The sequence below is a fragment of the Apostichopus japonicus genome, chromosome 13 (assembly GCF_037975245.1).
Source record: "Apostichopus japonicus isolate 1M-3 chromosome 13, ASM3797524v1, whole genome shotgun sequence".
NCBI classification, from domain to species: Eukaryota; Metazoa; Echinodermata; class Holothuroidea; order Aspidochirotida; family Stichopodidae; genus Apostichopus; species Apostichopus japonicus.
The window spans coordinates 1,598,375-1,612,213 of record NC_092573.1 but is presented as its reverse complement, the minus strand read 5'-3'; the positions used below and the strand labels follow the sequence as shown (position 1 = coordinate 1,612,213).

The following is a 13,839-nucleotide window of genomic DNA, read 5'->3' as shown; positions in this document are numbered from 1 at the left end:
ATGGGGAGGAGTGAGAGAGGCAGGGAACAGGGAGGATTACAAAGCATATGTGTATTGCCTTTATATAGCTCATTATATTAGCAGGAACAGCCTGCACAAATAAGATAATTCATTATTAACCAATATTACTAACTAATATTATGTCCTGCTGCCTGGCTGGATGCTGAAGCCCCCACAGCATGTTACTTTGATAGGGTATCTTACCTAAAACTGATATTTCCACATCAAGGGGGTTGCCAACCTTGTTTATGTTATTGCCTACTTATAGCACACAACTACATAGCATACATTTGAGGTCATTGATATTGTCAGTGAGCCTGTTTGATACCAATGTAGTAATACACATCGCTCTCTGGCCACTAACCTTGATGCATTAAATGTCCCAGTGGGGGGCTCTGCCCTGATGGCTGCATACTCCTGGTACATGCCACTCTGTTTTTGTGTCAATACATACTCTACCAGACTCCTCATGTCTAAACCATGATCATCAGGCTGGTGAACACACTCTTCATCATATTCCTCCTCTGCTGGAATGTTTTCCGAGATATCAGAATCTGTTACCGAGGGTCTGGGGGGTTTGGGTGGGGGGTCCTCCGGTTCATCGCTGGAGAGGCCGTCGGCGTCGCTGCGGCTCAAACGGTCATCGGTCGTTAAGGTCCGGGCTTCGCCGAGGAGTGTGTCACCGTTACCCATTACTATGGATGGTTGCTGTGCAGCTTCTTGTCTTTCATCGAAATCAAGTTCACTGCTGCTACTCATACCATTTATTTTGACTGCCTCGGCAGATTCAGCCTTATGTCTGCCTCCATTGCTGATACCCACAGTGTTTAAACTTTCACTACTACCTCTGGGTTCTGGGACAGTGTCTTGCAAGGAGCCACTGCTATTAGTTCTTTGATCTAAGTGGTTTTCCTGTGAAGGGGAACTTGTTAGGTGTGCACCAGCTGCAAACAGTTCCACAGCTCTCCTGTTCGCTTCCAAAGCTCTACTATCGTTAGAGAATTCATTGCTCAGCGTCTCTGAGTTTCGATTGGAATCTGTGGCCTGATCGACACAGCCCTTTATCCAGTCCATGTGGCTGAAATTCTTGGTGCCACCCAGTTCTTTGGGTAGAGAGGTAGCTGGTACATATCGACAAAGCCTCTCTGCATTAACAAGTGTTACCTGAAAGGAGAATCACAAAATAAAGAAAGAAAAAAATTAAATGACGACATGTCTCTGAACTGCTCTACAAATAAAACCTCAAAAACTTTTCCTTATTACCCTATATTATATATTAATAAATCTATCATAAGTTTAAAAACTCAAGTATCTTATAATAATTGACTTAACAAGTTAAGTATATGGAAAAGCTAATGTGACAATGCATGAAAGACTAGTTTAACACCAAACTCTGTGGGATTATCAGAGATGCTGACCGTTGGGATAAAGATCAAAATATGTATGCATAAGGAAAAAATTGTTAGAGGAAATTGAAAAGAAAGAATAAAAAAACTGTAGAGATATCATATAAATATGAAGAAACAAAGTTGACTTTAGAGACCTAGAACTAAATAAGACAAGAGACACTTCCTTCCTTTTGTTTCAATCAAAACACAATAGACTAATAAAGTCCCAGCCTACTCAAGTCCACTAACCTTCCATTGGCTGATTTTGATAGCCAAGTTCTTTCAAGACATTGACTTTGGAACTTTTCCAACTTAATCATGAATTAAACCAATACCAGAGGAGAAACTTTGGACCACAAGTGTCCAACAATTGTTGTATAAAAAAGATACAAAATCTGCTGAAGCAAAATTTACGGTACGTTGATCACATGGACATACCCTTAAGTACACCATGACTAACTTATGTCTACAGAACCCCATATAACAGTAACATATACACTCAACCATACTCTTCATATGATACTAACACCATACATCCCATACCAATCCCAATCATCTGCTGGACTATATTGTAGTGCTTTTAAACCTAATGATGCAAATTTCTGATTTTTTTATTTTCTTTAGGCATCTCATCTCAAGGCTTTCCCATAATTCAGTACAACGTATGAGAAGCTCACAAACCTGGGAATCGCTTGCTGTGGGTAAAGAATCCTCGGCCGAGGCAAGGCTATAGACATTCTTATTGCGCCAAGGAAGAAACCTGGACATGATAATGATTACTCCGTAGAGTAAACTGCCTGTCAGATGACGATTAAATTAAATCCAACATGCTTCAATTGAAACACTGAAATATTGCGAATGATCAATCAAGATGGAACAGGCAGCTACACTATATGAACACCCCTGACTGTATTCACAATCAATATCCAATCAATATCCTGTTACATGATAGAATCGAGTAGACAGCATTTCAAAGAAACCCTCTCCGACACATATTTCAGCTTTGGCGTAATGTATACAGTTTGAATATTTCATGAGTTAATGTTCTGGTATTTGATCAAAGACAGAAAGCAGAGTGTAAATGCTGGCTGGATTCCGCTTACTTCCTCCAAGCTCTTGACAGCTGGAACACTGTGCCTCGTCCGTTTTTATGAAAACAGTACTTCCAAAGTTAATCTTTTACGTGAGGATAACAGTTTTCACAACAGAGGACAGCCTGCAAAGGTTTATACAGAATCACAAGCTGCCTGCAGTATATAAACCCAGACAGATTACAACAATACCAGTATGGAACACTGCAGAACAGAAACTTGACTAAACCCAGTCAGCCATAGCCCTGCACCCTCTCTCACATTTACCTTTCATATTGACATTGCCACCAATTGAGTCCTATTCCCTTTTTGTCTTTGTCATTTCTTTTGTGTGTTTGTGTGCGTGTGTGTATGTGTGTGTGTCATTTTCTGTTCCTTTTCATATTTCCTTCTCTGTGCTTAATTTTTCTAAATGACAAGCTCTGAATTCCTTCAAATATGTAAAGGTGTAAAAGTGTGCCCTGTTCAAGAGACGTGTACGGTTGACATTTTGAAGGTTAAAAAGCCAAAACAGATAAAATGTTACAAAAAAAAAGAGATACCCAAACATTGATGGAAAATGAGCAAACTTTGGATGACGTGACATGCCCCTTTCAACACTGATATATTCAAGCAACACAGGTTACTACTCTGGTTTTCCTCTTCCAAAAATACTGAAAATAGATACGAAATGCGTCACATTTTGCAAAGTCCTGAAGAAATGTCATAAAACAGGGAACACTCACTTCACCCCTCTTAAAACAGACATTTCATCCCTGCCAATGTTATAATGCTGATGATATAGTACATTCCAGTCGTGTTATTTTAGACGGCTAGGAATTTTAACCGACAGAAATTTGAGATTTAATTAGCACGTTTCTAATCCAGAAGTTTCCTCTGACCTGTACAATGGATGATTATAGGCTCACAGTTAACTCAGGCTGTATTTATGCAAACACAGTAGAGCCGTGCGTCTTAGAAGCATGTCATGTTTCATGGATTGACTGCTCTTACAATCGAATTCTCTACGGTGTTGCAAAACACAGATCGTTTACATCGGTCGGATCTTATCATGCCACGCTCAAGAGCACTAACGAAGTCACTGCGGCTCCATGGAGTTAATCATTTCTAAGAAACAGAGCTGAAGTTATTTGTTTTTTTGTATGTTATGTTTGGGGAAACAGGAATATATGCACGTCGACCATGTTCAGATTGTTACTGTACCTCAAGCCTAATAAACCTGTCAGACATGTTAGTAAAGGGTAGCTTATCATAGCTGTGCTTCTCTTTCACTCCACTAGAGACGGTTATTGCTGATAAATGAGAAAGATGGAGTATCCAACTGTATGCATACATTGAGAAGGTATTAAACTGTGTTTGCTCACATAAATCACTCCTATGTATTTCTCATGAGGGGAAATTATCTCAGCGGGAAAGTGTAATGAGTTGCCATGGAAATGGAACAAAACATACAATCTAAAGTGCTTTTCTTGGAACCAATCATTGCATAATGACTACAGGAAAGTCAAGGAAGGATAGATATCCTTCCAAACTTGACCAATTGCCCTCTGACCATATCATCCAAACAGAGCCTTAAGATTAAACAACACAGCCCTAACAGTTCTATCTTGGATGAATATAAAATCCCCAAATAAACTGGTTTGAGGGGCCAAGAGTGAGACCTGTGTTCAGTGGTGTTTTGAAAACATTGCCTATGGCTGAAGTGATTATTGCTGCTCTGAAACTTTTGGCAGGACCGTGGCACCCCTCCCCAGCTTGGGGTACTGGACTATTTTGGTTACATCGTTTTGAATGCCGCCAACATTTAACGTGTCATTTGTAATAAGAAAAAAATCCAGTTGGTCTCTTCTTTCATTTCTCTCATATTTCCATTAAATTATGAGCCAGTTACTTGGCATAGTTTCAACCATGTTGCTATGGTGACAGGTTTAACTCCTCCTCTTAACTGTGAAGTGAGTGTCTCTCAATCAAGCTGATTTTCAAATGAAGCTGTGTCTAGGAGGAAGATAATAGAAACTGTCACATTCTTCTCGAGAAGTACATACTTGAAATACACTTCCCATGACGTCATTCACAGAGAGTTCCTAGTAGCTAGATGATTTCGGGGAGAAGCATGTAATATACACCTACACTTATCATGGAGAAAAAACAAAATCAAACACAGTCAAACACACTTTGGTGAAAACTTCATCTTATTGCGTTAATAATCAACCAGACAAAATCCTCCAAAGTTACCTAGCTACTATATACTCAAAATTTGAAAGATTTAAATTTGAAATTTATGATTTACGCACTAGCCGTATTGTGGCTCCAATTTTAACAAATAGATGAAAAGCCATTTTAATACATAGCTGCTCATCATTCCTTTTACATACGATGATATCATTGTTAAATAGTATTGTCTAAAATTATGGAATATAGAACACAAACCTCATCAAAGAGAATTCTGGCATTTGTAGGAACGATATTTGTGATATATCCTATTCATCTGAACGCTATTTAGAAGGTTTCAAAGATTTACCGTGTAGGAGTTCATGACTAATTGCAATGGTTTACATTAATGAGTTGGCATCAAGGAGATTTATCCTTTTTCCACCTACTATGAATGTGAAATTCTTTGTGATGACATTAATCTCAGCAACAATTCATCCCTTCACACAGGTCCCATAAGTTGGCATAAAAAAAAAATAATATGGTGGGGGGAGGGGGGGTAAAAAATATTGTGGCGGGGGGTTTAAAAAGAAAACAGTCCATTTTGAGGTAGGTAAAATATTACGTTAGGAAGTTTCCAATGGATATATATTATAAATCATGTATCATTCTAGAAAGTTCTTGTTTGCCTAGTAAAGGAGTGGCACTTCCATAGAGGTCAATAAAGTACAAGCCAATGAAAGAAGTACACACGAAAGGTAGAAAAGGACCCATCATGCAGTAAGATTCCGAAAAAATGAATATGATTATTTTAGAATATGATTGCACTGTATGCTATCAATATGCACAACTGCCTTTACCGAGCTGAATGAAAGTAAATTTGCATTGGGTTCATTTAAATGCATAAAAGATTCAACAAAACAGCATTTTGCCTGTGAAAAAAAAAAAAAAATTCTAGAAAATGACAGGAACGAACGAAATTACTTATTTGGAACTATGGACAAAACTACAGATACAGTATTTATCTATCTCCAGAATATTTACTGAGTTCGATTAACAGAGAGTTTTTATAAATTTGTAAATCTTTTACACTCTACACCATCACCAAGCTGACTACAGCCTTCTCAATTAACCACTCATTGAAAGGCTCCTCCTTACAGACCAGTAAAGCATCAGCAGATAAATAATACAAATAAGTTTCCCAGCAGTATTGCTCACCCACAGGCTGTTTTCATTTCTGCATGATACAAAATCTTTCAATGTTAGCAAGTGACTGTTTGATGTTACATATATCTTAATGAACCACTTCTTCATTCATTCATTCATTCATTAATGACACAATTTAAAAATTTGTTTACCTGTTTGATTGATATTTGTTGCAGATCCTTGAAAGGATACATGCCATGCAGTAAATGAAGTAGAATCTACTCCTTAGTTCTCACCTTCTCTCTCCCACCCACCCCTCCCTGCAATATTTTCATTTTTGGTTTTGCTTAATGCCTCGTTAAACTTATATAGTGAAGAATCAAAAATGGTAAAATTTGAAACAACTTTCTTTGACAAAAACTTGCAAAAACCATGCACCCCAATACAGAGAATGAATGCACTTTCAAAATGAATGGTAAACAATTTAGCATACATCCTACTCATCAACTGACATAAATCTATCTCACTGCTTGCTTGCTTTCTTTTTACAATTCACTGTACATGTTCGGCAACCAGTGAGTGCGCCCCTTTACAGTAAACCTGACTAAATAAATTGAAATTTACCTTTTCAAGTTTTTACGATAGCTTTGAATATAGAATACAATTACAACCACAAGATCACGTACCGTCAGTATGTTTCAGAGAAAGACCCAGTTGTAATGTTTTTGTGGGTTTTGACAAAGTACTACCATTTCTTGTCAATTAAATCTGGCAAAGGTTCTCACCATTGTAATCTCTTAACCACTGACTAGATACCAGTACATCTGCAGGCTTTCTTAGTAAATGCTGGTGCATGTGACGCAGTTATACTGGATAGTAAATGATACTTCATGTACAAGAACCCTTCTTCAAAAAACTGAAATATCATGCAGCTCAGTAGACCTTAATATTTACCACAAAGTTTTTAATTACAAATATACATGAATATGAGGGTGGGGTTCTAAGGTGGCACACACAAATGGTCGTCTTGGTTACTTCCATAGGAATAGTGGCAAGGTTTTTTTGTTGTAAATTTTCCAATATCAAACCATGTGTCTGTTTCCTTTCATGTGTTTTCAGTGTTTTCAGAGAAGTTTGAGACTGGAATGTAATTTGTTGCACCCATTCCTGCTCCTGTGACCGCCACCTAACATCCCTACTTGAAAGACGAGAGTGTACTCTAGAAGCTGATCACTTTCTAAAATACTGAGGAGGGGGGTTTAGGGAAGGGATGGGGGTTTCCCATTCATTATCACTGCAGTGAAACCCATAGTGAAAGATGTTGTTTCTAAACCATTGACAAAACAGACCAAACCCTTTTTCCTTCCCAATTCGAACGCAAGAATACTGAGATCTACCAAAGACGGTTTAAAAAAGAAAGAAAACTACAGATCAACAATCTGAACAGGTCAAGAAAACCTGATTCGGGGGGGGGGGGGGGTGTTTGAAACAGGAAACTCATGGTTGTAAGGCAAAAACTCTACCCATGACACCACTTCTTCACCAGGTTTCAATGATTTTGTTTATATTTAATAAATTATAAAGCATTAGCAATGTCCTTTTGTATAGGAACGCTGTGGTACAATTTGAATAGTAGCACATTTTATTCCTGGATTGTATTGCTGAAAAGAAAGTTTCATTGCATTGACAGTACAGACTTTCTTTAAAAGTATGTGCGGAGAAAATTGGTGTGTGCGAAATGCTCAATTTGCTTCAAAGATTAATTCCAAGTATCGAGTACGGAAACTTGCCCTTACCTGTTTTATGATATTAATACTAAAGTTTCTATCCAAATGAAAACACCTCAATGTCCCTACCACCCGCCCCGGGCCCCAACCTCTCCGCACTGCAATGCTTTTCTATATAAAGCAGATTTTTCCACAAATTTTTGGTAAATTTTCAATTGCTATTCAGTACCAAGATTCCATAAACAATGTCAGTCATTTGCTTGCCTAGTCAAGTTTCATTTAAAAAAGGAAAGGAGCTGTGTTGAAAAAAAATTCACATTTTTCATTCTGCCCTTTTGCAATTATTTTTGGTAAATTTTCAATTGCTACCCCAAAATTCATTACCAATGTAAGTCATTTGCAAAGTGGCAGTTGAAAAATTTGAACTCTTTCAATTTGCTTGTTACATGTGATTAATTCTATGATGGAAAAGTCTTCACTAAGAAACGTTGAAGATCTATTAATTTCTCTCGCTCATTAACTCTCATTAACATATGTCAGTTGCTATCTTATTCAATTTTATACTCCAAAGGTTTGGTAAATGGCCAACCTAACACAAACAGCACCTTTTAGCTGGCCTAGATGTCATAAAAACTGAAAACACCAAACATGAGTATTAAATCATACAATAGAAATAAATATATTTAAACACTCACCATATCCCTGGGATAATTCATACGGACTTGTAAAACATCATCAACAGTTAACTCCATATTTTCAAATTTGTTTAAAATAAGACCCCAAAAAAAAAGGAAGTTTCTTCAAGGTTTAAATCACAACACACAGATGCATAACAGTATCCTGCACAACATGTTTAGCAAATGCTTGTAATATTCCAAACAGTACCTTGTCTTATAAACAAAACATTCAAATATCATTGAAGCAAAAGTAATTCTGTCCACAATGGATCAAGTTATAAATTAATTCTTTAGATTGTCGTTCAAAGAGACTAAAAACATTTCTGATTAATAGTCGGAGATCAGAAAAAAAGATAAGGTCATCTCATTGAACAGACTCACTACTGGCCGTCAATACCGACACAGCGTACCGTAAATAGAAATCCGCTACTGAAAATTTCGTCCTCACCAACAGGAGAGAAAAAAAAAAGCATAATCCAAATCAAGTTAAATATATCTCCGAAATCAAATTATCCTGATGTCAAAAAAAAGAAAGAACCAACAATAGCAATTTGAAATGGACTTCCACCAAATCCAAGAAACCTAGAATGTAGAGCTGCCTCTGTTCTTTGTACAGAGCTCTCTAATCCACGCAGCAAAGAAGAGAAATAAATCCAACTACATGCGGGCAACAGAATTCACCGACAGTGCAACCTGCCTGTGAATATGAACTGATCAAAATGGCCAAGGCAGAGAGCGAGTGAGATAGAGACAGAGAGATAGAAAATTGATGGTTCTATATTCAAATAATCATTGGGAGTGGAAAGCAGCATGCAACTTCACCGTAATTACTTTAGTGTGCGTCTTTCGTCGTCTTCTTCGTCATGGAAGGAAACGAAACATCCAAGTTATACAGCGGGGAAACTACAGCTAAGAGGTCTGCCCTTGTATCATCAACTATCTCCAGCCGGTGAGGAAAGCTTTAAAGGGATTGTGTCATCTTTTTGACAAAAGAGGAAACTTGATCTCTACATGAGCTGACACCAAAAAAAAATAATACATCGGCTTATCCTATATTCCTGCTTTATCAAGGAAGAGGATTTTCATTTACAAATAGGTTTAGTGTATAGGTTTGGATGAATTTATCTACAGCTCTGAAGCAACTAAAATATAAATGTAAAACACAAAAGTTAATTCGGCCAGTTGGGACAATTTTCTTACTATGTTAGTGCATATAAATATGGTTCTTTCATGTTACATTTCAAAGAAATTGTACTGACAGTATGATGATGATGATGATTGGAGTAAAAGAAGTCATTTTTTTGTACTTTTTTGACATGAACATAAATAAATCAATTTGCTTTTTAGTATTTTTACATGAACATTAATAATAAAAAAAAGGTCTTTTTTTTTAAGCTTGTAACAAACACTTCAGAGAAAAGCATGTCTAGTATAAAACAAACTCCAGATATTTGTTCAAATAGTTATGCGACACCCGTAATTCAGCAGCTGTACAACCTAACATCAACATTTTAAACCATTGGGTATTGGGAGGGGTGGGATGGGGTTTTTTCGGGGGGGGAGGGGGAATAGCAGTTAATTCTGTGGTAGGAGTGTCTTAGTTGTTGAGTTATTAACGTTGCTCAATTTTGTTATCCTATTTGATACTAAAATACCATCACATTATAGTTTATTAGCTTTACTCCGTCAAGTTTCATTGGAAAGTTTGAAATTTTCGTTTATATGCTGTAACATACTAAGTACTATTACATGTACCTGTCCTTGGCAAAGAAATGTTCAAAAGCAAATCTAATAACTTAATTAATAATTGAATTACTTTCTCATTTACCATCAAGTTTTGTGTAAATGTCTAGGAAGGTGGCTCAGTCTCATAAATTATAATCTAACAATTGTGACACTTAATACATTTGTGCAAAATTATAGAAGAAACCTCAGAAATGCTGTTTAATTTCATTTATGCCATGTTAGTTCATATACCATTTGTATCAACAACATTTGCTGAAAAGAATTTCTTTTACCTTGTTGAGCTTTGGATTCATATGTAACAATGTTTCTTTATTAAGTGAAGTCTCATAGAATCTTATGAAACACAAAAATGATTTTCCTAACGAAGAATCCTCCCCCTTTGAACTATCTGAGGATACCTGCAGGGCAGTGGTTGGTTTTGTCTCTACAGTGGAACCTAGCTTTGGGCAAAACTGGCATTATCAAACCGATGACAAGCTCTGGCAAGATATGTCTGAAGGTATCAATCCAGTGGGGATCTAATTTAAACCAGAGAAAAATACTGAGAGATTGACCCCTTAGGTTCACCTTCCAAACTGGAAAGTATTGAGACATAACAGAAAAGAAACTAGAGAAAGAAAGAGTGTGAGCAAGGACAGAGAAAAAGAGAGAGGGAGAGGGGGGGGGGGGATTTTAGAGGCAAAGAATAATGGAATAACTCTTTCCCTTTGGTAAGATTAGACGAAGATCTGGAAAGACAATTGCTCTGTTACAGATGAAGTGAAAACCTTTAACAATATCAAACTAGAGTTATCATACGCTAAGCTTATAGTGGGGCAAAGAAATACTTTAGTTTTGGTAACAGAGAGAGGTCCTGCAGATTCCCTTCCTTTTCAAGTGCCCCGAATTTCAAGATGGAGAAAACAATTAGTTTTTGACATCTGAATTTCAAAGGATTCAAAGTATCATGAACTATACACAAATGGAGTCCAGACAGTTCTGTAAGTATATGTTAAGTACATACTGTGTACGTAACATAAAACCAATGTAACAGACTTTGCGTGATCACAATTTATATTAATGCCAATCTATGTTTTACATCACAAATTATAATACATTAAAAAAAATCTGCTATTTTGACTGATTTCTACTAATGTGATAATTAGCCACAAATTTTTGGGGACGTTTAAATTACGAGAGAATCATGCTCGTCACATGGGCACGGTTTCAAAGAGTAGTTGTATATTAAGTGTCAAGAACTCCTCTAAATTCTGTTTCATCACATTTTATATCTCGAACCGTCTGTTACTTGACTGACATGCAGTTTACGACAATTACAAATATCATACTCCAAGAAGTTGAAAAAAAAAATTAATTAAAGAAAAAGGAATACAACGTATCCAAAAATAAAGACTTACCATGATTTTGATCTTTAGTATACAAGTTAAGTATGTTTTGTATCCGACTGGTAGACTAAAAGTCAGACGTGTACAGAAACACACAGTGCCTCGTGTGATATCTCTATTAAGCAATCATTTTTCTCCAGCATATATACATACAGGCGACAACTGAATCATATAGGATTACTACACGTTTTCCTGTGGCCTGAAAAAAAAAACTTAATTCTCAGGCTTTGTCCTGATTACAAGAGCTAAACAAAGTGGATATAAATATAGTTTATGATTCAACCTTAAAGGTCTATGTGTAATTTCCCTCCCCCCCCCTCGATTTAGCGTTGAAAGATAAAGACGACAGCTTTCAGTTTCCATTTAGTCTTCTATTGAACAAATTATGCAGATTAGGTAACAAATGATTTTTAAATGGCATCGTTAACTCATGAACCAAACTACACATGAAAGGATGTAGAAGTGGCGAGTTGCTTTTTCAACTATTGTGATAGTAAAATAAGGGGAGTGGAGGGGGAGGGAGCAAAGAGAGAAAATGGAGACAACAAGGTAAAGTTCCACAATATCACAAGGGATAAGCAGTTTATAAATGTCATAATACTTTGATTGAACCCTATTGAAACTTTAACTATGAGAAATCCATGATCATATTCATAATTTAAGCAACTTTAATAAATGTTACTGTCTTTTATCGGTGGGAAGCGGAGGGAGGGGGCAGAGGAACTGGATGTAATGATTCATCAGGGATGTCTTTCAGCTGGTGATTTTGTCAAAATATTATCAAAAGCAACCAAACCCTCGTTTTATGATACTTGCAATATTTTAATTGAATCTTTGAAGATGTAATAAAGGAACTAAGAAGGTATAGAGAGTTTGAGATCTGTGGGACATTTGAATCCAAATCGTGCTTTAAATTACATCACCAGTGTGTTAAGGTTTCGTTAGATTCCGACATGTATCTTCATTAAAGATGGTTTCAAATTTTAATATTTAATTAAACCAACTTGGAATAGATTACCAGTACAGCCTGTCAAGTGCTCTTCTCCTGAAACATGAGTATGGAAGAAATTGGTATAGAAATATAGAGCCTTCCTACACATTTAAATATTCATATTTTTATGAGTAACATCTGATAAACGTATCTGCGTCAGATCAATGAACCTGAAGTTTGTGCTGTGATTTGCTACAATCTGAAAGCAACATGTTTCTTGAACATGTAACAGGAACAAGGAAATTATGAGTATACATTGAAAGTTTGCAAAAACAAAAACCCCAAAAAACAATAAGTAAAAAAAAAAAAAAACATTATTGAAGTTTGTGGGATGCAAAACTGTCTACTTGACAAAACGGTCTCAATACATGTTTACTGATAAATTCCGGAAAACAAACTTCCGAAGCAGATTCAATGTTTCTTACTCTAAATGCACTCTGTGACCAGGTGGGTTTAATGGAGAAAAGCTGTCGCAACCGAAAGAAAGGTATTTTCTGTTGCCCTTATGGCGCAAAGGATTTACCATAAAATCACTGCGCCCACCCATATCAGCATGTTCATTACACAAACGAAACATATTAATACCTGTAACGCCCACTTTTTGGACCCAATTTCATGGAGAAAACGTCTGAAAACACCTGTTTATCCATTGTAATGGAAGGAAATGACACAATGGTCACAAGCTACATCGGTAAGACCGAAAGAAAGATACTATTCAAGAGACCTAACACAGGCTAGCCCATGAAAGTGAAAGTAAGATAGGCCTAACGGTCGTAAACAAAACAGAGAGATTTGATTGGCGCATGATCTGTTGGGCGGGACTTGCAAATTTTGATTGAAGATTGTAGAATCTACGGCCTCGTTAAAAAATCTGGCGAATTTTATTCAGCTCAAAATGTTTAACGACAGATAAATCAATAAAAATCATGAATATTAATATGAAACTTGCATAGAACGGTGTCATTTTTTACTGAGCTTTTAAGGGCAGTAAGCTGGAAAGGTTTAAGTATAAATTTGGCTATTAACACACATTGAGACTTTAATAACTTGGAGCAGCTAACTGGAGGTAATCAGACAGAACTCTGAGTGAAATTTCGGGGGTTAATAACTTGTTATGTTTTACGAGAAAGCTGGAAATTTTTTTTTCAGAGTGGCAAAAAGTTAAAACCCAATGCATAAATATAGCCTGAAAATCTCAATGCTGAATTCAGTTCAACAGGCATTCCTTTTCTAACCTGTTTTGATTATTTCTCCACATTTGGCATCCATTTTGTGTTGTGTGACTCATACCTTTTTCACCCACTATTTTTTTTTTTACTAAATTAGAAGCGAATTATCTTTAACAGCTGCATGGGGGAAATCTTAACATTAGTTTTATTCCCTGCCAACAAATGACTGACAGCTCACAGTTGATCATGAAATAATTAAAATGTTGCTAAAAATAAGTCCATAAACTCTTTTTAATTTCTTGACAAAATGTTTTGACAGTTTGCTGCAAGAGCTGTCTTGTGCAACAGACTGTTTCAGATCCTTGATA

The 13,839-nt window shown here is 36.5% G+C and overlaps 1 protein-coding gene across 1 annotated transcript in view; it reads right to left on the bottom strand.

Annotated features, from left to right (window-relative positions):
* Positions 1-13,839, bottom strand: part of LOC139978566 (tyrosine-protein phosphatase non-receptor type 9-like) — an 87,824-nt gene that overhangs the window by 18,614 nt on the left and 55,371 nt on the right. The window contains exon 6 of the mRNA XM_071988879.1: positions 365-1,164. Within this exon, the coding sequence (XP_071844980.1) occupies positions 365-1,164 (800 nt within the window). The remainder of the gene's footprint in view (positions 1-364; positions 1,165-13,839) is intronic.